The following is a 24,209-nucleotide window of genomic DNA, read 5'->3' on the forward strand; positions in this document are numbered from 1 at the left end:
TTTAGAGATAAAGAGAAATTTCTAAAGGAATTTTTATATGTTAAAGTAGGCTTACAGGATCCTGGGGGGTCGGCTTAAGATTGCCTTCTGCCCTTAGCAAAGTATGAACATCCAGGCAGTTGAGTCTGTAGAGGAATGTCACGCCCCGTTTCAAGGACTTGTCACTGTGCTTTGTCCTCAGCTAGTCCTCTGTTCCCCCATCAATGTCACACCATTTTCTCTGCCTGTTCCAATCCTCTAGGATTCCAAAAGAATCAGAACATTATCTCCTTGACCCCTGAAGTGATCCTAGGCCAGGGGTTAGCAAACTTTTTCTGGAATGGGCCAGATAGCAAATATTTAGCTTTGGCAGATGAGAAGGTCTCTGTTACAACTCCTCAGGTCTGCTTTTATAATTTGGAAACAGCCATAGCCCATTATGTAAACGAGTGAGCATGGCAATATTTACGTAAAACGTTGTGGACACTAACATTGGAAGTTCATGTGATTTTCATGTGTCACAAAATATTGTTATTTTGACTTTTTTGCTAACAAATGTAAAAATTCGGGGTGCCTGGGTGGCTCCATTGGTTAAATGTCAGCCCTCGGCTCAGGTCATGATCTCAGGGTCCTGGGATCGAGCCCCACATTGGGAGTCTGCTTCTCCCTCTGCCCCTTCCCCTGCTTGTACTCACTCTCTCTCGCTGTCAAATAAATAAATAAAATCTTTTTTAAAATGTAAAAATTCCAGTATTCCGTATGGTGTTGTTGATGGTGGTCATCATTCTGTACATTAAAACCCCAGACTCAATCATTTGATGCTAAAAAGAAAAGTAAAAATCATTCTTGCCTCGTGGGCTGTACAAAACCAGGACACTGGCCGTACTTGCTGACCTCTGTGTAGATCTCCAAGTCAGACAGATGAGGAGTTCAAATCCATTCTTCTTCTTCTTCTTTTTAAAAAAATATTTTATTTATTTATTTGACAGAGAGCACAAGCAGGGGGAGTGCAGACAGAGGCAGAAGGAGAAGCAGGCTCTCGGGTGAGCAGGGAGCCCGATGCAGTTCCATCTCAGGACCCGGGGATCAGGACCTGAGCCAAAGGCAGACACTTAACCCACTGAGCCACCCAGGTGCCCCAAATCCATTCTTAAGTCCTCAGTATGTGATCCTAGGAGAACTAAAGTTCTGATGCCTAAGACTCAGTTTCCTCATCTGCATAATGGAAATATTATGCACCTTGATGAGAATTAGAAATAGTATATGCTTAGTGAATAATAATGCAACAAAGGAGCCTTCCTTTTGCATTCAAGGCTCAGCCTGAAGGGCACTTGATTTGCAAAGAGAGGAGCAGCTTTCTGTCACCTCTGTGAGGGCTTATCAGTGGCAGCAGACTGACTATTTCCAGGGACTCTGATACAGGTTTTTGTGTAAAAAACTCAAACATTTAGAGGCTGAAGACACTCTCTTGCAGGAGATTCTGCAGCTTTGGAGAATGGTGGCCTTACAGAGCTGAAGGAAGCCTGTTTTGAATGCAAAGTGAAAGCTCCAGCCTTCCCAGGAGAGCAAGATTGCAAAGCCCCCAAGATGACACCTCAAGAGAAGCCGAGAGAACAGGGTCCATCTGCTTAGAGACTGGGTTCTAGGGCTAAGGGGGCCTGTGCTGATGCTTGGGCCACAGTTGAAGAGTCCTAACCACACCCTATATGCTTTTCCTGGGAGGCCGGGGTGGGGTACTTCCCCAGCAAGTGCTCATTCTGGTCCAGAGGTGGCTGTGATGAGAACCAGGACGGGAGCACCCTGGATTGTGCCGCAGTCACCATGGCTCTTCCGTGTGTTTGGGGAGCCCAGGGAGGAGGTACTTGGCTGGGGCACATCCTCCCCCAGAATCACTATCTGTCCTTGTTGCAGAACAGGATCTGAAGGCAAGCAGAAATGTTCAAAGCAACCCATACTGTATGGTATATTGCCTGTTCCCATCTGCATTTAAAAGCGTATCTAAATAAGACACAGGGATGCGACATACAGCACAGGGAGTATAGTGAACACCCTACGAGCTGTGTGTGGGGATAGGCGGGAGCTAGATTGGTCGTGATCACTTGCTAATGTATAAAAATGTCGAATCACTATCTTGTACACCTGAGACGGATATAGTATTGTATGTCGACTACACCTCAATTAAAAAAAAAAAAACATCTAAATTAAAATTCTTTTTAAAAAAATTAAGTGTAGGGATGCCTGGGTGATTCCTCTGCCTTTGGCTCAGGGCATGATCCCAGAGTCCCGGGATCGAGTCCCACATTGGGCTCCCTGCATGGAGCCTGCTTCTCCCTCTGCCTGTGTCTCTGCCTCTGTGTGTGTGTGTGTCTCTCATGAATAAATAAATAAAATATTTTTTAAAAATTAAGTGTATCTATTTGTGAGGGGGCAAAATGCCAGGCAAAGAATCAAAATAACAGTGGTTAGTTACCTCTTGGGAGTGGGGAATTTAAGAATTCTTCTTTTCCGAGAAAAAAATCTATAGACCAAGTGAGTGGACAAGGGAGTGGAGGGGGCAGGAGTGGACACTACTCCTTCAGAGGCAGACCAGGAGAGGCCTTTCCACCAACTAAGAGGCCAAGACAAGAGCCTGAAGCCTCCTGGCAGATGCCCACCAAGCTCCCAAGGTTCAGGGGCTTGACTTCCTTTAGCTCAGAACCCTGGATTTGGTTAAGTCCACTCTTTATGCTGTCCATATGTCCTATGATCATTCACTTTATTTTCGTGTGTGTGTGTGTGTGTGTGTGTGTGTATGTGGTGTTTTCATTTTCTGTTACTAGCAGCTGGCCTGAGACTTCAAAGACAGGAGGGAGTTTGTTTCTTTTTGGGCTGGAGTTTGAAAGACATAGTAGCCTGCCCCTGAGGGACCAGACAGGGGTGGGTAATCTCAGAGGGAAAAGTTAGGGTCATTTGCATAATGAAACTTTCCTTCCCCAGGGCTTTTTTTTTTTTTTTTTTTTCTTTTCTTTTTCTTGAATGGAACCTGGAGGGCTGTGTTTAAGAGAAGCTGCTCTCCTATCACTTTACGTGGTGGTCCCATCTTTGACAACCAGTTAGGGTAACCAGGGAGGCTTCAGGGGCGCTCCCTTCTCCCACCTGGGGGAGCTTCACAGGCACTGGCTGCCTATCCCTCTACAATGTGACTTTTATCACTGAGCAAGAAAAAGCATCTCCTCCCTTTCAAGAGGTCAGGGCCCTTGGAGCAAGAACTATGGGTGGGAGGCAGGCAGACCTCTCACCTCACCAGGAAAGGTTCAGAGTTCTGGGAAAGCTGAACTCAGGAGAAGATTCTCTGTGCTTCCCCAATACCTGCTACTCAGAAATGAATAAATTAAATTGACTGCACCAGGGATTTGGCTTCTAGATCTGGAGCAGTCTGAAGCCAATCTGAATTTAAATCATGTCCCCACAGTGAAGCTTTTACTCTCTAGGAAATTGGGGAGGGGGGAGGGGGTGTTGGGGTGGAGGGATTGGGGAAGGGACTTAATCAAATGCTCAGCCAAAATTGCTCAGGCCCTAGGAAAAGGTGGCAGCTCTTAGCAGTGGGGTCAGAGAATTCAAAGGATGTTCTCGTAAATGCCATGGTCTCTGCAGGCCAAGATAAAAGATGTGTCATAGGGAAGGTATCACAGATGTCCTATCCTCTGCAGGAGAAAGGACATTGGGACCTCTGGGCACCAGGCAAGGTGGCAGCCACAGGAATCCAGGTGAGAGATACTCATGGGGTGAGAAACACTGGTCACTCCCCAAGAGAGGTTTTCCAGAAGACATTTTTACTGCACCCACACCAAAGTACACACACAAATCTTTGAAAGGTAGTACCATTTTATTTAGTGTTGTAGAAATTTTAGGTTACTTCTTAAAAACAAAACCAAAGAGATTAAAAATTCCCAAAGTAACAAGGCAGGAAATAATTTTATAATTCAAAAATGCTGGGTGATGGGTGAAAGAGGTCAAGTTAGTAGCTCACATAATAGATATTGAGAAATGCAGAGTTGAGGTTGGTATGACTACTAGGAGGCTAAATTCTCCACCTAGGGCAATTAATCCGTCAGCCTTGAGGCATCATTAATTCGTAGTTCTCAAAAAGGAAATACAAAGGTCAGTTGAGAAGGAGGGAAGATCCTGCATAATTTAACATTAAATTGCCTCTGGCCTTCAATATGGTATGTGACTGAGTGTCATGGGTCCTCCCTCCTCTCTGCCCTTTTGAGCTCCTGCTGTTAACAAAGCTGGAAACCACACACACACACACACACACACACACGCACACACATGTAACCCATCCGTGTGCACACATACCTCCCACTCAAGGTCAACAGCTCTTCAGCATGCCAAAGGTCAGACTTTCTTGTTCCTCCATTCTGCCCCCTCCCCCATGAGAGCACACAGGAATAAAATAGAGGGCAGGAAATGTGTCAAAGTTCAAGGAATGAGATGATAGAAAATAGGCAAAGGACTGACATTTTCCTCAGGAGGCTGACCTCCCAACTGAAGTTCTGTATTTAATCTGATGCTTTCCTAAAGTACGAACTGCTCTTTCTGGAGGCAGCCAGGCAAGGCCAGGAAGAGAGATGCTCCTGCTTCTTTCTCCAGAACACAGCTTTCTCCCAGAGTCCTTCAATCAGGTTAGCATTTATAGTAGCTCAAGGCAAGTCCCAACTCTCCTCGTGTGGGTGGGTGAACGCCCTCAGACACATGCCAGTTGTAGGAGCTCCATTGCTCTGATTCACCAACCCTTGCTAAAGGTTCAGAGCAGACTTTGCCTAGATAAATCCTCCCCCAAAGTAGAGTCCTTGAGGACAGCCATTACCTAATGCCCTCCCAGGCTATCTACTTTGAGAGGTACAGGAATGCTATAAATTAGATTTTTTTTCCCAGCAGTGGTTGATGCCAGACACCCTTGAAGTAAATTGTCCTTCATTCTCCAGAGTTCCTAAGTGCATTTCAGAGCACAGGAATCCATTCCCCTACCCAGATGTCCCTCTCAAACACTGACCGAGTTACATACCTGAGGTCCTAGCAGCAGATAATATCTCCAGACCAAGCACCTCTTGTGAGCAATGCAGGTCCCCACACCAGCTCTTCTAAGGAGAAATCATTCAGAGCACACCTGACCCCAGTGCCCTTGGGTTATCACAGTCAAAATATGCTTTTAAGTAAAAAATATACTGCAGAATGAATATATACATGTACATTTTCAGAGCTGAGGTGAATATCTGGTTCTCTTTATAGGTATGTAAATAACTTTCATAGCACTACAAAAATACAAGTCCTCTGAGAAGTTTACAGTGGTCCCCACTTCTGTAAGAGAGTATTAAATAAAACAGCTATAGGTAATCAAAAGCTGATTAATCAAGTTATAGTATCATCCTTCGGATTAAAGTGCTCCGATACAACTAACATTGCAGCAAACGTGCTCCTGAAAGGGGTTCTGCTGACAACCGTCTTGCCTCCTCCGGTACATAGAACAAGAACAAGAACGTACAGAAGAGACCCCCAGCCTTATAACCATTGTTGCCTCGAGCCCTGCCCACCATGCTGGCCTGTGATCTCCTCTCCCCCACTCCATCCCCAAGGGAGCTCAAGGCTCTGAGATGATTCTGTGACAGCCACAAGCAACACAGAAACATTCTAATTCCAGTATTAGGTTCCGAACAATGAAACTACCTGAGGGACCCGAACCAGGGCTATTAGTTCAGAAGTGTCCTAGCTTTAAAAAAAAAAAGAAAAGAAAAAAAAAAGGTGTGTCTGTCTAGATTTAAAAATACCACCAACCAAAACTAAGTGTTATCTTCTTGCTCTTCATAATTTTATAACAAGGATGGTGGAGGAGTGCCAGGAAGTGTTGCTGAGGAAATCAGGGAGCCAAGCAAAGGCACTGAGGGAACAGGCCACAGGAGTCCTACTGAAATCATTCCATACCTGGTGGAACTGAGTTAATAAATGCTTGGGTCACCCAATCCCTTCTCAAGGCGCTGATGGGGCCACACCAGCCAGCAGGAACCTGGCCACCATGAGACTTTGATCAACCCTTATTAAGTGAGTGCAAAGTGACACATGCCCTCTTCTACTTCTCATGTCTCCACAGACAGGCCCTGTGGATCGATAAGGAACACGTTGTAAGGCTAAAGAGTAGTGGTAGCTGGTGTTTAGAAAAGGAAGCTTGTTCAGAATCTACAAGGCACACTCAAAGGCTTTCTTTAAACTCCCCTGCTTCGGGCAAATCAAGACCAAGCCCAAGAAGCCCAGAAGGTTTGCACAGGATCAAAATTTAGCACCTGCAGCCAAAAGCCACCCTAAGCTACTAAAAAACCAAGCAAGTAAGTGTAACGCAACACCAACTGCCCAGTCCTTCTCATTTCACCCCCTAATTTACTGACTGGGTGGGTTGGGGGTGGGAGTATGTATTTTTAAACATCAATATCGAAGAAAGAAAACCCCAATGTTAAATACCCGAATAACCCTGCACCATCTGAATCTCTGGACAGATCTTATGACCACATCTCTGGTCAGAGAATAAAGTACTTACAATATCGTTAAAGGCACAGTGGCATTTAAAAACAAACCCCTGGGAATGTACAGCAAGAGATTCATTGTAATAATTAACCTGGCTTTGGCTGGTGGAGCTGACTCTTGCCAGATAACACACAGGGAGGCAGATGGTGACTTGGAGCCTGAAGGCTGGTTATCAGGCATACGGAGTCCCTGACCTCAGGAGCAGGTAGAAACAAACTCACAGAACAGTCTCAGTGTCACATCGGTTCACATCTTTCCTGCCTTTTTGCCGACCTGAGCCGGAACTCGGAGGATGTTGGGGGTTTCTTCCATGACCCTGACTAGCAGATTGTCAATGTAGTCTTCCAGCTCTCGAACCTGAAACTCCTTCTTGCTTATTGTCTCCTTCTGTTTGAGAACCAACTGGATCAGCTCATCATGGGTTAGCTGTGCATAAGCAAAGGCAGGGTCCGAGGGGTTGTATTTCTTTAGAAGGGGGAGAAAGGGAAGAAAAAGCGTAAAGTCAGCAAAAAAGGCAAATATCTAAAAGAAATATAAAAGAGGAAAACGTTATTAGCGATCGGGGTCTCCTGGGAACGTATTTTCAATTCAGGTGGAAAACTGGTTAGGGACAAAGGACCGGAGAGTAAATATTTAAGGTTTTGCAGGCTACATATGGCCTTTGTTGCCTGTTCTTTGTTGTTTTATTTGTTTCTGTTTTATGACTTTTTAAAAACATAAAAACCATATTTGGCTCATAGGCTACAAACCCCTGGATTAGACTCTGGATTTGAGATTTTAGGAAATGGGATTTTGAGATTTGGAAGTCTGTGAACACTAGGAGCTGGCACAGTGAAATATCAATGCAAAGCTGAGAGCCCCAAGCTAAGGTGGCCAATGAAGAAACCCTAGTGACAGAAGATACGGGAGATGATGCTCACCTGCCATCACCCCAGGTAGTCACTCATCCCAGACTACCTGCTGCTTCCTCCACTACACTCAGCAGGACTCCATGGTTAGGTTGATGCACTGGCCACTCAGAGACCCCACTTTAAGTTATTTCACACTCAAGAAATATGCTAAGTGCCACCACAATGCATCACCTAGTCATCACCCTCAGACGTCATGGTGTACCCTCTGGGCACACAGCGGCCAGAGCCAGGGCTGAGCTGTACCAATCTTGGCAAGAGCAGGAGCCCTAAGGAGTTACTCCATCAGCGTTTATAATCTGGGATGACTGGAACCCAACTGCAAAGTGACCAGGCCCAAACCATGAGGAAACACAAGATAAGGACTGAATAAAAGGTACCATGTTGTATCAAGTCTCCACTTGAAGAAACTAAGTCAAGAGCAGAATCATCATTCACTCTTTTGACAACATAATCAAAGGCCCTGCTCAGTCCAGTGACGTAAGCTGCCTACCCACTAGCTAAAAATCAGAGGGAAATCCCATCCCTCTTATCCTGGCTCAGAAGGAAAGCAGAGTGCCTGTATTACTGGCTTAGAAGCACACCCTGACAGGGCACCCAGGTGGCTCAGTGGTTGAACATCTGCCTTTGGCTCAGGGCATGATCCCAGGGTCCTGGGGAGCTCCCAGTGGGGAGCCTGCCTCTCCCTCTACCTATGTCTCTGCCTTTCTGTGTGTCTCTCATGAATAAATAAATAAAATCTTAAGAAAAAAAAAGAAGAAGAAGAAGTACACACTGACATTTCTATGCACAGAGCAGGTTTTCACCTAACACAGGCTGCCCAGAAATAGGTGAGATGTTGGACTACTTTTTTGAAAAACCACTTCTCCCTTAATCCTTTTGTTTTTCAACTTGTTGAAGGCACACATTCCTCTGGACCTCAATCATCCTATTTGTAATGCTAAAACAATCTTCAACCAAAAAGTTGAGTGTCTGGAAAAGAATTCTGGAGACTGGGTGTACAATGTGAATGTACTTAACACTACTTATCTGTACACTTAAAAATGCTTAAGATCTCTCATGCACTGTTGGTGGGAATGCAAGCTGGTGCAGCCACTGGGGAACAGTATGGAGGTTTCTTAAAAAATTAAAACTAGAATCGATCCAGTAATTCCACTTGTAGGTATTTATCCAAAGAATATAAAAACACTAATTGGAGAATATACATATGCATTCCTATGTTGGGTGCAGCATTATTTACAACAGCCAAACTATGGAAGCAGTCCAAGTGTCCCTCCACTGATGAATAAGGAAGATGTCACCTGGAGGCAGGAGCAGGCAGGTGCTTCTTGAGAGTAGAGACCAGGTCCCTACAGTGCCTTACACGGGGGCACAGGGGTTTGGGTTCCAGAGAGCTGGGCAACCAAGAGCCCACAGCTACATAGGAGACTGGGACAAACTTCAAAGATGGGGAGTGATATGTCAACTACACTTTGGAAATGAATTAAAATTAATTTCCCCAGGGGAACCTGGTTGGCACAGTTAGCTAACTGCCTTCGGCTCATGTCATGATCCCAGGGTCCTGGGATCTCAAGTAAATAAATAAAATCTTTTTTAAAAATTAATTTCCCCCCAAAATAACAGAATTCTGTTTTTCACTATAAAGGGAATGTTTTCTCATAATGGAAAATCTCAAAGACAGAAGAGAGAAAAAATTATCATGTAACTTCAACACGTAACAGTTGGGTTTCTTATTTCTTCCTTGGTTTCTTTATGGTATGTTTTACAACTTTAAGCATCATGCAGAATATGGCTTTCAAGTGTTTTAAAATTATTTTATGAGGGGATCCCTGGGTGGCTCAGCGGTTTCGCGCCTGCCTTTGGCCCAGGGCGCGATCCTGGAGTCCCGGGATCGAGTCCCACGTCGGGCTCCCGGCATGGAGCCTGCTTCTCCCTCTCCTCTGCCTGTGTCTCTGCCTCTCTCTTTCTCTACGTCTATCATAAATAAATAAAAATAAATTAAAAAAAATAATAATACTAAAATTATTTTATGAGCATTTTCCTATCATTAAATTTTAGCAAAGTCATTTCTAATGGATACTTAAAAACTTTTTAAAAAGATTTTATTTATTTATTTGACAGAGAAAGCAAGAACACAAGCAGGGGGAGGGGCAGAGGGAGAGGAAGAGACAGACTCCCCACTGAGGGAGCCTGATGAGGGGCTCAATCCCAGGACCCCAGGATCAGGACCTGAGCTATAGGCAAACACTTAACCCACTGAGCCACCCAGGCGCCCCTGGAGGCTTAAAATTTCATTATATTTTACTCATCTCTCTATTGCTAGATATTTAGGTTGGTTTTTTTGGGAGGGTTGTTTTTATTAAAATGCATAAGCATAAATCTTTGATCATATCTCTAAAATATTTCCTTATGATAAATGCATGGGGTTGAAAAGGCATGTACATTTCATGCCTTACAAACTATGAAACAGCTATTTAATCTGGATATCATAATCCAAAGGAAAAAGTACATAAGTCTTTGAAATCATTAGGCAATCCTAGATATGTGATGATTTAAAAAATCATAAAACAGTCCAGCATTCCAGAAAGTGAGCAACAGCCATGGCGAGGAAGAGGTACAAAGAAAATACCCATTAATTCAAGAAAAAACAGTGCCCATTGTCACAGATTTCCTTCCAGGATTTTCACATTGGATGTTCCCTCCTGTAGGTGTAATAATAATGACGTATATTCAAATTTGTATCCAACTTTTTCCATTATTAACAGGATAGATGATTTTTGGATCTAGTTGGCTCTATTATTTTTAAATGGAAGTGTTAAAGACACCTGGGTAAATAAATAACACTCCTAAGTTATAAATCATCTATAAGGGGTGGAGGCCCTAAAACAGTAACCAAAAGAAAAAAACAAAACAAAAAAACCACTATAGTAATGATTGGGCTAGCTTTTCATAACTTTAGCTATGCAATTTCTTTCCCTAACCTCTCTTTTACTTTGCGACATTCCAAGGAGTAGTTACTTTTATAAATATTATTTATGGCTTAGTACAAAGCATCTATTATATGGAGGGCCACGAGGAGTCTCTAGGAAACTTTCCATATATACTCAAAATATTAAAAAAAAAAAAAAAAGAATATTTACTAGGTATGGTCCAGAACTAAGCCCTTTGTTGCAGGCAGTCAGAGGGGCAGCGGTTGGGCTTACAAATCATGAGCAAAATAAGCAGCAGTTGCCTTTGTTTTAAGGCAAGTTATTCTCTCAGTCAGGGCCAGGAGATAAGCCCGTGACTAAATGAGCTTTGAAGAATAAATAAAATGGGAGCCAAGGGTCTTGGTCACTTCCCGAGAGCTAGGTGTTTGTTTCTCTTTGGAGCCCAGCTGTATTCCACAGTAAAAGGAAGAGGGGATGGGAGGCTGCTCCATGACCCTGGTTTTCATTACTGTCCCTTTTATGCTGTTCTTTTGCCTGGTTTCCTGATAAATATCATTAGCTCCAGGAAAGTACACGCAGCCTCTTCTCCACACCCACAGACACCAGCCAAGTTGAGCCGGGCGAGTCATGGTGCATTTTTAGGCTGGGGCTAAAACACAGCAGGTACACCATGCTGGCTACGGCAGATACGTCTGAGAATGAGGCTCACTTACCACCAGCCCTGGCAGCATGTGGCACAAGGGAAGAGAAGGCAAGGTGGCTGGAAGATGCTAACGTGTTCGCATTGACCATCTCTTACCACTACTCAGCCTCTTTACCTGAACCTCAGATCTCCAGCTTTCAGTGAGCCTTTCACTAGCTCCTGGTGGCAGACAGGCGATGGAGCCAGAGATAGTAACAACTAACTGGCACTTTAAAAATGCTTGCAGGAGTAAAGGAGACACAAGCAAGAAGTTTCTGTTCTAATAACTCAAAAACTACTTGGTATCTTACAGTACAGAGGACTGTAAAACCCCTGATTGAATGAAGCGTTTAGATGCCATGGACTAAAACAGAAATAAAGTTTATTTCTACTGATGGTGGTCCCCAGTAGTCAGGAAATTCCTCTCCACATATTTGAAATGCAACACATCCTTGCCCACCAGTCCCTCAGTAAATCATTCTCCTCCAGCCCACGTGACCAATGAGTCAAAGCCCTGAGGTTTGCAACAAGACAGTGCTCTAAATCCTTCTGATTTTAGAACCAGAAAGGGAAGGATAGAGACACTGCAAAGCAGAGACCATTCAGGTGTTGGTTTGGTTTGGTTGGTGGGCAGGAGTTCTTTTTTTAAAGTTAACCCAAGCTTTTTTTTTTTTTTTTTTGGGGGGGTGGCGGGGGGAGTTTAAATTGGAGTTTGATATAAGCCCAAGCTTTTGAAAGAGAAGAGATCCTCTAGTCAAGCGATATTCTTCCTGGAAATTAAGCTTAAGGGGACAAGTTCTATGCAAGAAATTGTTGACTATAGTGTTATTCATACTGAAAAACAGAAAACCACCCAAATATCCAATAACAAGGGAACAGTTAAGTAAATATTGCTATAACCATTTTAAAGAAAAATTAAGTAGTAACATGCAAAAACGCTTATGATCTACTACTGAATGAAAAAGAACAGTGTTTCAAACACTACCATATTCACCAATGCATATGAAAGCCTGGGAACAAAAGGTCGGTAAGGAACAAGACACTTACATCATCTGAAATTAGTTCCCCAAGAATTTCATATTGATTGTAAATGGGGGAAAATAACAACTTTCCACTAGAGAACCTCACAGACACCTCCTAAAGTTGGTCATCAGAGTTAACATTCCTACTACCGCGACAGGCGGACATAATGTGCCTCCTTTTATGATGCACCGAGAGGGACCCGCAATTTTCGAGGTTAATTCCTGCCAGGATTGTGTGACCTCAACCAAACCATGAGGAGACAGCAGACAAATCCAAACCAAGGAAAATTCTACAAAACAACTGATAGAAAGCCTTAGAGAACGTCAAGATCTTGAGAGACTTTAAGAAGGTGGGGGAGCTATTCCAGGATAAAGGAGCCTAGAGAGAGAGACAGCAACGAAACAGCGAGAGATCCTGGATTGGATCCTGGACTGGAAAGAAAAAACAGGAAAACTAAGGAGCACACTTATGAGACAACAGGTGAAGTGCATGTATGGGCTACAGATGAGAAAAGAGGATGACACCAATTTTAAACACCTTGACCTTGATTCAATGTCCTTATTCTTAGGAATTCCACACTTCAGTATTTAGGGGTAAAAGGGGCATGAGGTAGGCAACTTACCCTCCAAGGGTTCAGACAAAAGAAAAAAAAAGATGTATATATAAAGAGAGAACAGACAGGGAGGGGGAGAGAGAGGGTGAAAATGATAAAGCAAATGTGGTAAAATGTCAACAACTGATGAATTGGGAAGAAGGTTTATAGGGGTTCTTTGTACTATTCTTTGCAACTTTTTTTAAGTTTGAAATGACTGCAGAATAAAGTTTCAAAAAAGTATATCTAGGCAATGATTAACAACCACAAGAATTTTACATTCTTGCCAAAAGATAAGAAAGGATATGTGGGAAAATGAAAAATCCCTGATTGGAACAGACCAGATGGTGGGTCATATCTTCTTCTTGCTAGAAAGAAGCACCCATATCAGTCACGTTGCTTGAGACACAAGCAATTCAACAATAATTAAGTAAATATGAGGAGAACAATAATAATCCCCTGGGAAGTGTAGGGACTTCCAAAGATTATCCAAAGACCCAGACATAGGGTCAAGTGGCTCCTGGTGTTACCTGCTGCCTTAAGGAGGTATATATAATGGTGACTCTAGAAACTTTTTTTTTTTAAATTGGTCCTGAGTAGCACACCTACTTCTTGGAGAAGACATACCTTCATCATGGTTTCGTTGATCAAGTTCTCACTGATGATGGTGGCAGTGCCCAAGCTGGAGTTCGCAATCTTGGTGGCTGTTGTGTTCATTGGCTTCACGGGATGAAGTCTAAAGAGAAGAGGATAGGATCCTTAGACCTTTCTGCAATGGCCAAACCAAGAAACTATCCATCTCACGGATGGCAGCCAGTGAGACAGACAGGAGGGCAGAGTGGTGATACGTTCTGTGCACACCTGCAGTCTCACACACGCCAGTGTTCCTGTGGTAACGAGGGCAGTCAGCACTAGGCCACCGCAAACAAACCAACCAAGCACACTCAACCAGGTGCCCCAATGTTTTCACAGACCCTTGTCTCATTATCAATGTCAGAAGAACACGAGACACAGCCTCTTATTTTTGAGGCAGCTACAGCCTAGGACTGTCCTGTGTGAGTCCCTACAGAGCCTTCTGTTCCTCCACAATAAAGAGTTGGGAACAAACAGGCCAGCTTTACCTTGGGCGGAGCTTAAAGCAAGCTTCCAACACAGCTACGTTCTATCACTCCATCTCAGTTGGTTTTTGATACTAGGAAGGTACTGGTCACAAGACATCTCTGTGATCTGAGAGCCCCAAATCTGACTGTCCAGCGTAATTCCTAAACTATCTCTAAAGACTAATATTGTATCCTCCCTGCAAATGCAGGAGTGTCTTGAGAAGGTGTTCCCACCACTGGACAGACCCTTTAAAAATGAGCCTTACCAGCAAAATGTGCAGGAGGTACCACCTGGATATCCATGCAGCTAGAAAGCCCTTATCTCTGCAGGCAAAAGGCAAAAAGGGCTGTGGGAAAGTGGGGGGGATCGCTCACATTGACAAAACAATCTTCCCCGACTCTCACCTGTGCTTGGCTGACCCCGTTCCCGCGCTTGGCTGAGCTGAGACTGGCTGTGTCTCTGAGGGTGAGACCCAGGCCTGAAGAAGCGGCTTCCTCTTGCCAGAATTTTCCACTTTATCAGCGGAGCCCTCTGCTGTTGCTTTTTTTTGAGATTCTGCTGTACTGGTGTGGTGAGTGTCAGCATGTGGGTGGCTGGGGAAAGAGTGTGTAATAGGAAAGGTCTCAGAAAAGGAGGGGCTGGGTACAGGGGAGTCGAGGGCTGTATCAGGAGGCTGGCTGGGCCTCCCATTTCCCATCAGCTTTTCCTTCTTGCCACAGCCAGGACCTGGCAGCTGTTTATCCAAGCGTGAGCTCTTGCCAAGCTCTGGTTTATGAATTCCTGAAGCTGTAGTTGGCTCTGAAGAGGCCATAACAGATACTTCGGGTGCTTTTGACCCGAGGTCAGGCAGGCTCTCTACAGGTGCCGCCCACCCATCTGCCTCGCCCCTCGGCCCCTTCTCCATCTCAGGATGGTCATGTGACATGCTCACAGAGGAAGGTCCTACTTGCAGGGCTGCCACCTGGGCTGTCTCTCTGTCATCTTCACCCTGATCCACCCTTTCATCATCTGACGCCACTTCAGGAATTGCAGGAAGGGTTAAGCCCAGATCAGCCATGACTGGAGAGTTAATACCTGGGATAGAGTGAAGGCCACTCAGGGGATCAGACAATAAACCTTCGTGATCACTGGCTTTGCTCTGATTTTGAGCCATAGGCGTATCGTCTTGCTCAATCCTTAAGAGTGGGATGTCTTTCCCTGAGCTTGCCTCACTCACAGGGCCTTCTGAGACACACTCCTTGGAAGAGGGGAAGTGAAGGGGGTCTGCCATGGAAGCTGGCACACCATGCTTCACTGGCCCGGGTGCAGACACAGCTTCCGTCTCTGTGACCTCTGCGTGGAAACACCCAGCAGGCTCTCCGTCTGACAGGTTTCCAGAGGTGGCTCCTTTGTGTGTCACCTCCTGGGGATTATCTCTGTGCTCTTCCACCAACCCAGTGGACTCCTCTAGCTCCTCTTCCATAAAGATCTCCTCTGAAAATGATACACGCTTCTTGATTTTCTTTTGGCTTTCGTCAACATTCTCTTTGTGTCTCTGCATCACAGAGCCAAGAGTGGGAGCTGATTCTCCAGACTGAAGAGGGGGTGCCGTTTCTTTAATTGCAGAAGTCATGCTGCCCCCCTTAACTCTGTTCTCCCCAAAAGACCCAAATGGATGCTCTGAGCCTGTGTGTTCCCCCATCAGAGGCCTCCATGCCGGGCTCTCGATCTGGCCACTTCTGAATGAAGGAGCAAGTGTTACTTCTTGGGTCTCTTGAGACGAAGGGGCATAGTCTTGTTCTGAGTGGGGAGCCCTCTGAACTTCTTCCCTTTCAGGTTGCTTTAGGAGAGACCTTTCTGAGTCATGACCGACGGTGCTCTCCAGGCCTATCTCACTGGTCTTCCCCATTGGATAATCTTCCATTCCCTTCCACGCTGGAGTGGGGAGCTGTTGGAAACGTGACCCCGAGGCACAAGAAACAGTCTTTGGATCCTGTGTTAAACTCTCTCTTAGCAATTCTGCCTTATGGAGCAAAGATGGTTCTTCAGGACTGGCCTGGCCCTGGTCTGTGGGGGGCCAGTTTTCAACTGGCGTGGATGTGGAAATGGGAGCCACAATGGGAGATGAGAAAGAGAAGACAGAAGGAGATTCAGAGGATGGTGTCTCTGCACAATGCCCCAATTTAGAAGGGACAGGTGTCTGGCCAGAACTGGACAGAAGAGCAGAAAAAAAGAGAGTAGAGTCAGGGGAAGAAGGAAGCCTGGCTGTGGCTGGAGCCTCTGGAGACACGTCCAGTCTGCAAAAAGGACAAAATAAAATCTGCAGGTCAGTTGCAGATTCATCGTGAGAGGCGATAAACACTTAAAAGATAAAGGTGTTCCAAAGGGGAGAGCACTTTAATATTTGGGGCAGTATTTTAAGAAGTTAGAGAAGGAACATTAATAACATATGAAAGGAACACTTTTATCACCAAGCACATCTGCCATGCGAAGGGCTGCTGCAACACAGAAAGCTCCAGGTAAAGCAACAGCCTACGGTCTCTTTTGGTGATAAACAAAATACATCGAAAAATTTCAAAGCAATAAAGGATGCACTCAGGGTAACAGGCACCAGTTTTAAGAGGAACAGTCTGCATGCATGTGTGTGTGTGTGTGTGTGTGTGCGTGTGCATGTGTGTGAAATCAAAGTAAAGCAGAATCTCAAAAAAAGTCTCTACCACCCCAGACCACAGAAACATTGTCAGTGTGAATGTGAGTCATGCTGAAAGCAGAAGCCCCCCGACGCTCACTCAGGCTTTTGCAACAAGATGCACAACTGAACACTCAGAGAACCATCCCAGGCATCCTCGAGAGTGGACCAAAGGCCTCCCGTGCCAGCAAAGCAATGCCACGTTGCAAGGAGGAAAGATACTATCCTCCTGAAAGGGCAATATGTGATAAGAACTTTAAACAAAAAAAGAACTTTAAATAAAAACACATGTTCTGCTCATACCACAGCCAAAACCTGGCATTCCCATTTGCAATACTCATAGTCAGCTGCAAAGCATGGTTTTCCACGGGGTCTGATTATCTTACTGAGATGGACAGACCGCGCCTGCTGGCAGGGGCTTTGGGCTGGGATGCACCACTGCAGCCCGGGCAGGGTGGGCCAGGCAGGCAGTATAGGCTGATAAAAATAACTCAGATGATGAAATGCTTGCCATACACAGCTACGACCACGGACCAGCAAGCAAGATCTGCTCGGCCAGTAGACCTTGCTGACTACCCTGGACAGTGAGGTGTGGGCCCCCTGCCCGAGGAGGGCTAGGACTCACCGTGGCTTGACAGCTTTCGTTTGCGGTGCCCTCGTAGAGCCGACGGGGGGTGTGGGTTCAAACGTGAGCTGTCGGTCAGGTTCAGGTTCTGTGACCTGCACTTCTTCAAACGGGTTCAGGGAGCGGCCCTGTCCAAAGACAACGGCCACAGTATCCTTCTCAGATCGTTTCCCTAGGTCTTCGTCAGGCCCTGGCTGGTCCTCCCTCGGTTTGACTTCCATCGATGTGCCTTCTGTCTCCTTCCCTGGGGTGGCAGAAGGGCTTCCGCCTTCACTGCCCTTGGCTGTGTCCTTCTTTCCCGTCACCAGGGACAGCAAAGAGGACTTCTTATTCTCCTGCTTCTTGCTCTCTTTGGTTTCCTTTGCAGCCTCCAAGCTCGCTGGTGCTGCGTTCTCCCGAATATCCCCACTGACCTGTGGCCGGTAGGACGGCAGAGACATGGATTTGAGAGAGTCCTTTGTGGAAGACTCAGACCACCGCCTGTCGGAAGACACTGCCCCTCCATCCCCAGGCTCCTTCCAAGACCGAGTCGCCAGGTTTTCGGTGGAAGAGAACAGATGCTTCTTCCGGAAGCCCTGGGGAGACGGGGAAGAGGAGGGAGTGCTCTCCTTCGTCTCGCCCTTGGTTTCCGGCTGCTCCAAGTAAACATGGTTCCCATTGATACAGACGTTAGAGCGAGAAAGGACATCATTCTTAGACCGAAGGCCACCAAAAAAGGAGGGTCCTTCCCTCTTGGGCAGGCTGAAATTGCTCTGGTTCAGTTGCTTAGGATCTGCACTCTCTGTTCTCTTGTGAGACATGACTGCAGGGAAGAAAAACAAAAACCAAAAAGTTAAACGACTGGTTCACAACTGGAAAGGGGTGACATCTCTCCGTGCCTGAATACGTTTTTGTTTACTGGCATGACGGTGTGTTACAGCATCTAACAGGTAGAAGCCAGGGATGCGGCTAAAGATCCTACAATGCATGGGGCAGCCCCTACAACAAGGAGTTATCTGGCCCAACCTGCCAAGAGTGCTGAGGTCCGGAAACCCTGCATTAAACCAATGAGAAGGGCCAAATCTGGCCAAAAGTAAGAATTTAGGCATTGAAATTGAAGTTCAAATTCACAGTTAAAGGAACTAGATTCCTCAACCTTAATTAAGGATAATTCCCATGAAGGTTAAACACATTAATAGGATCTCAATAAATACCTGATGAACCAATGAAATGTCAGAATTACTCTAAGGTTCCATGATTTTACCCTTAATTTAAAAAAAGAAAAACCTGGATGCATGCATTCTGTTAATTCCAAAAGCTTATTTTATATATACAGATTTTATTTATTTGAGATAGAGCACAAACAGGGGGAGAGCCAGAGGGAGAAGCAGGCTCCCTGCTGAGCAGGAAGACTAAGGTGGGGCTCGATCCCAGGATCCTGGGATCAGTGATCTGAGCCAAAGGCAAATGGTTAACTGACTGAGCCACCCAGGCGCCCCCTCAAAGCCTTTTTTAATGGACATCAGCAACAGAGCCAGACATTTTAGAAAAAGGAATTTATACATTCTTAGAAACCAGAGCACTTAGAAATAGAGAAGACTTTGTAACCAAGATTATCCACCATAATGACCATCGTCACCATCATCATGGCCATCATCACCAGCTCCCTCATGACCATCATTTCAGTAACCAAGGAACTGAATCAAAATCTTTAAGATTTGTTTCTTCTCTCTCTCTCTTTTAAAAGATTTTATTTATTTATTCATGAGAGACACAGAATGGGGGGACAGAGACAGGCAGAGGGAGAAGGAGGCTCCATGCAGGGAGCCCGACATGGGACTCAATCCCGGGTCTCCAGGATCACACCCTGGGCTGAAGGCGGCGCTAAACTGCTGAGCCACCAGGGCTGCCCTGTTTCTTCTCTCTTAAAGCAAAGTAGGCTGAGAGAGAGAGAAAGAGCGCTCAAGCAAGGAGGAGGAGAAAACTCACCATCCGAGGCAGAAGACGACTCATCCTCATTGTCATCATCCTCCCACCGGGATTGAAAGTCTCCAGGACGAAGCAAGACCTTGTCTGACTTTGACGTAGGCAGGACAGACATGGACTGGGAAAGTGGTGTTTTCTGCAAATTAGACTTGGAAAACAAAGTCTTGATCTTCGATTTCTTTTTCTTGTCTTTTAAAGGAGACTCATCGTCACTATCAGCTGAGGGCGTCACGCTGGGAACGATGGCGGAGGCAGTGTCTGATGCATTGTCCTTAGGTTTCCCCTTGATCTTGTCCTTCAGCTTCCCAAATGGATTCCGAGACTTGTCTTTCATGGAGAGGTCAAACATGCTAGCAGTCATGTTGTTTCTCATAAACTGGATGTCAACCTCAATTTCTCCTCGCTCTTTATCCTTCTTTCCTGGTTTGGATTTCAAGGTGTACCACCTACAAGGAGAAAGGCTGAGAGGTTACATTGGGATCAAAAAGCCTAAAACAATGTTCACAGTCCCCATTGACTGGCCTCTCTTCTCTGCTACCACCAGCCTCTTATATAAACATATTCTTGGACTCTCTTCTTGGGAGTAGAGGGTGGGACAGGGACTCAGGTCAGGACTGGTAATTTTATTTTTGAGAAGACACCCACTAGGCAAAGCTATGATTGGATCTTATACTTCATGTATAGTCACTTAGAATCTTGATTCAATAGCTATTTCTGAAAATAAAATAAATAAAATATCCCATCAAATCATTTCCTATGACTGGTATTTTTCTTCAATAGAGTAAAAATGCAAAGATCTCCTACAAACAGTTAAGAAGACAAAATGCAGGGATCCCTGGGTGGCGCAGCGGTTTGGCGCCTGCCTTTGGCCCAGGGCGTGATCCTGGAGACCCGGGATCGAATCCCACATCGGGCTTCCGGTGCATGGAGCCTGCTTCTCCCTCTGCCTGTGTCTCTGCCTCTCTCTCTCTCTCTCTGTGACTATCATAAATAAATAAAAATTAAAAAAAAAAAGAAGACAAAATGCAAATTTACATAAAAATCTCAGAAAAAAAAGCGAGTTTATAGGAAGGTTCCTGGCAGGGAATAATAGAAGATATAAGACAGAGTAAATGCTTATGTGTTGTTCGTTTGTTTCAAAAAGAGTGAAACAAAACCCAGTCACAGAATGACAAATATTGTATGACTCTACATATATGAGGCACCCAGAGCAGTCTAATTCATAGAGTAGAATGGCTGTTGCCAGGGGCTGAGGGCAGAAGTGAATGAACAACTAGTATTTAATGGGTACAGTTTCAGTTGGGGAAATAAAAAAGTTCTGGACAGGGATGGTGGTGATGGTTGTACCAAAATGTGAATGTACTTAATGCCACAGAACTATACACTAAAAAATGGCTACAATGGCATATTTTGCTATATATATTTTAATAAACTAAAAAAAAAAAAGGAAATTGAAAGGAGGCATCGTTTCCTAGTTTAATAATCAGAAGAGGGGTATTCAAACATTATCCAAGTATTTCAACTGGTCATTTGCAAACGATTTTACGATGTGGCAAATATTCTTTTTTTTTAATATTTTATGTATTTATTCATGAGAGACACAGAGGGAGGCAGAGGCAGAGGCAGAGGGAGAAGCAGGTTCCCTGAGGGGAGCCTGATGTGGGATTCGATTCCAGGACCCGGGGATCATGCCCTGAGCCAAAGGCAGATGCTCAACCAGCGTCCTGATATGGCGAATATTCTATCTGCCCAACTCTACTGAAAGACAGACTTCAGAAAAAGGGAATCCCTCTGCATTTTCCATCGGTGAACTGCAAGAATGTGAGCCTGATTAGCAGCATGACTGCTACAGAGCACGGAAGTCTGAATACATGGTCCACTAACAGCCATCCCTGGGGTTTCCAGCACAGACTGAGAAACCACATGTGGATGTTCTTTGCAGTGACCTACTTAAGAGCTGAGGGCCATGGACGTTAAGGAAATGATAGGTTTGCTCAAATGAGCACAATTTCCTTTCTCACCCTCAGCAGGTCTTGCTCACAGGGCACATCACTGCCCCACTACCTTAGCTTACTATACACTGAAAAGAAAGGGGCACAGAGAAGCAGACACCTAACACTTATACAATGCCTATGGTATACCTGGTATACCTGGCACTGTGCACACTTAGGGACGTCCTCATCTAAGTCTCGCAAGAATGACACAGAGTGTACATTATACCCATTTTATGAAGACAGTGAGGCTCACAACTGAGGTCATTCATACAAGGTATTGTGACTGGTAAAGGGTATAAGCAGAATTCTGATTCAGTTCTGCATTTCTGCAAAGCTCCTAATTCTTTCTCTTACACCAAGATTCCTGCTTCGCACTGTCTCCGAACTCACCACCTTCCATTGGCCATCTTCGCAACACACGAGAGGAGGGCTCAGATTCAAATTCTTTCCGATGCAAGTTTAAGATGCTCACTTAAAAGTCCTCACATAAGAAAATACTAAGGAAAAAAAAAGTGTTCTCGGAAGAAAGGGGGAAAACCCACCATAGCCAGCCAGCCATCATAAATCATAAGATTGTGTAAAAGTTCAGTATGCAAAGTCATCAAGAAGAATTTAAACTAGATTTAAAAAAATATAGCCAACATCGGAGAAAGTGATGTGAGCTATGATTCTGGACCTTTAGGGGGAAATCTTTTATGGTTTTTAAAACCACAGGCCACAGCTGGAGGCTGGGGGGAGATGGAAGGTGTTTATACACAACCTCACCCCGGCCAGTCTGGTGTCTTTCCAATATATTTTCCAAGACCGAGCCTGGAATAGTTTGCATGTTTGTCATTTAGACGTCCAGAGGATTATTTGTATTTTTCTCTTCAGACAGTCACGTGGCTAAATGGTAGCCCTGGTGATGAAGGGTGGTTAGCTTTTGTAAATATCCATTGCAGGCACCTGGAAAGGAGAAGTTGCTGAAAGCTGACTGTGGAGCTCAGATGACCACAGAGGCCACAAGCAGTTTCATCTTTCCACCCTGGGGAGGTGAGTCAGTCAGGTCAGGTCGCCTCCCCAAGCTCGCCTCTCCCCTTGTCTTGCAGGGGATGCAGAGGTGACCTGCAGAGCTTGCTGTGGACAGTTTCTGGGACTAGCCCACCCTTCCAAAAGTATCAGCGCCAGTCTGTTTGTTTGGAGTGAAGCTACAACCAACTCTAGAGTCCTCCCTGGGGGACCTATTATTATCTGATGCACAGGTTCGGTCTCCGGGTACTAAAGTGGGATTTGTTTAGGGAACTTCTAAAACCACTAGGAGGTGTGAATAGATGCTTCAGCAACTGTTCCTATCATTTATTTTCATGGTCAAACCTAAAACCAAACACCAGGCAGCCAAGAAAGTCACAGGGCTATTTAAGGATGTGAAAAGCAGACTGAATCACAGGTAAGAAACCCCCATGCAAATGTTCAGAATTTTTAAAAATCTGTGCTTGGCTTTATTAAAGCTGGAAAGAAGACAGGAATTGTTTCTTTTAACAATATTACCCTCATTATTAAATTCAAACCATTTAAGCAAGGGTTCTTTTGGCACAAGCATAATTCAATAATAAATGAAAGCCATGATTCATAAATGTCTCACCCTAAAGAACCCAAACCAGACACGTTTGTGGGTTTCAACATTCAAGCATCAATTCGATTTTAAGTGTTTTTTTTTTTTTTTTTAAGATTTTATTTATTTATTTGACACACAGAGAGAGCTCATCCACATGCAGGGGGAGTGGAAGGCAGAGGGAGAGGGAGAAGCAGGCTCCCCGCCAAGGGTGCTGGGACTCCATCCCAGGACCCTGAGATCATGACCTCAGCCAAATGCAGACGCTTAACTGACTGAGCCACCTAGGTGCCCCAATTTTAAGTTTTCTACCCATCTGGTTTTTTTAGCTAACTTAATTCCATCACCTCACGGAAATAGTTTATAAATAATAAAGTCCCAGCATGGCCACACAGCCTGTGATGGCAGTATGGCTGTGTTCCAGCATTACCTTTCATGTAGGCCCAGAAAGCTTGAATTATCTCAGAAATCAGGGCTGGGTTCATTTTCCTAGTCCAAAGGGCAGAGTACAGAAAGAAAGCCATAATCCCAAGGTAGTGAGTTTGTTTTTAAGCCCATAATCTGGAAAAATCCTGCAAACTATCAAGAAAATTAAGTGATCTCTTCTATAATCAAATAAATATTTTAAATTATTATTAAAAACTCAGTTCTTCAAAAATTAAAAGGATCTCTGAATACATAGAAAATGACGAAAACTTATATAAACTATATTTTAAAGGAATAACAGGTATGAGGTAAAAATTCAAATCATACTAAACGGTACAAAATGAAAACTTCAATCTTCGTACCCCTCCACACCCCTCAGCCAAGTGATGGTCCTGGGCATATATAAACAAAAATGCCTATTATCCAAATAGGCTGTCCTGCTTTTCAGAGGTTTTTGAGTTTGGGGTTTTGGGTTTTTTGGTCAAACCGAAAAAGGCAACACCTAAAAATATAGAAAAATTCATTTATGTCTTCTATTGCCCGAGTTCACACTGTCAAATCTCCTGGGCTTTTAAATAATCACTTTGAGAAGAGCTAAAATTATCCGACCTTGCCCAATTCTCAGGGCCGGTATGCTTCAGAGCACCTCTGTTTCTCACTACGTGGCTCAAATACATGGAAAGCTGATCACAGGGGCCCTTCCATCGGAATGTGGCAGGGTGAGGGCAGTGTGGTTCCTGCTCTGGGGAAATGAAAAGTCTCACAGCAATGCAGACTTTCGGGATTATACTTGTAAAGGACTGGCTGGTACGCCTCAAAAATAATCTTTCTGCAGCTGAAACAAACATGTTTTTCCTTTAAAACATTCTAAGGGCAGTCACGTACAGAGAAATGATGGCTTCAAAGATGCGATTCAAACATTTTTACATAGTAGGTACTGAAAATACCAAATGAAAAGGCCAGATTCTGCCCTAAAAAGCATACTCTCTGGGGATGCCTGGGTGGCTCAAAGGTTGAGCACCTGCCTTGGGCTCAGGGTGTGATCATGGGTCCAGGAATCCAGTCCCACATTGGGCTCCCTGCAAGGAGTCTGCTTCTCCCTCTATGTCTCTGCTTCTCTCTCTCTCATGAATAAATAAATAAATAAATCATTAAAAAAAAAAAAAA

At 44.7% G+C, this 24,209-nt stretch overlaps 1 protein-coding gene across 5 annotated transcripts in view; it reads right to left on the reverse strand.

The window, feature by feature from the left end:
- Positions 1 to 3,825: 3,825 nt before the first annotated feature.
- The window catches only part of RAB11FIP1 (RAB11 family interacting protein 1), a 31,038-nt gene continuing 10,654 nt past the window's right edge, over positions 3,826 to 24,209 (reverse strand). For 3 of the 5 annotated variants that reach the window (XM_077849147.1, XM_077849150.1, XM_077849149.1), the window contains 5 exons: positions 19,035 to 19,477; positions 17,067 to 17,868; positions 14,178 to 16,049; positions 13,300 to 13,408; positions 3,826 to 7,002 (listed from right to left, as the gene is read on the reverse strand). In XM_077849147.1, the coding sequence (XP_077705273.1) occupies positions 6,784 to 7,002; positions 13,300 to 13,408; positions 14,178 to 16,049; positions 17,067 to 17,868; positions 19,035 to 19,477 (3,445 nt within the window). In that variant the 3' untranslated portion in view covers positions 3,826 to 6,783. Of the gene's footprint in view, positions 7,003 to 13,299; positions 13,409 to 14,038; positions 14,097 to 14,177; positions 16,050 to 17,066; positions 17,869 to 19,034; positions 19,478 to 24,209 lie in introns of those variants that run through there. The other 2 variants (XM_077849148.1, XM_077849151.1) reach the window with 2 other exon arrangements.

The sequence above is a fragment of the Canis aureus genome, chromosome 15 (genome assembly GCF_053574225.1).
Source record: "Canis aureus isolate CA01 chromosome 15, VMU_Caureus_v.1.0, whole genome shotgun sequence".
NCBI classification, from domain to species: Eukaryota; Metazoa; Chordata; class Mammalia; order Carnivora; family Canidae; genus Canis; species Canis aureus.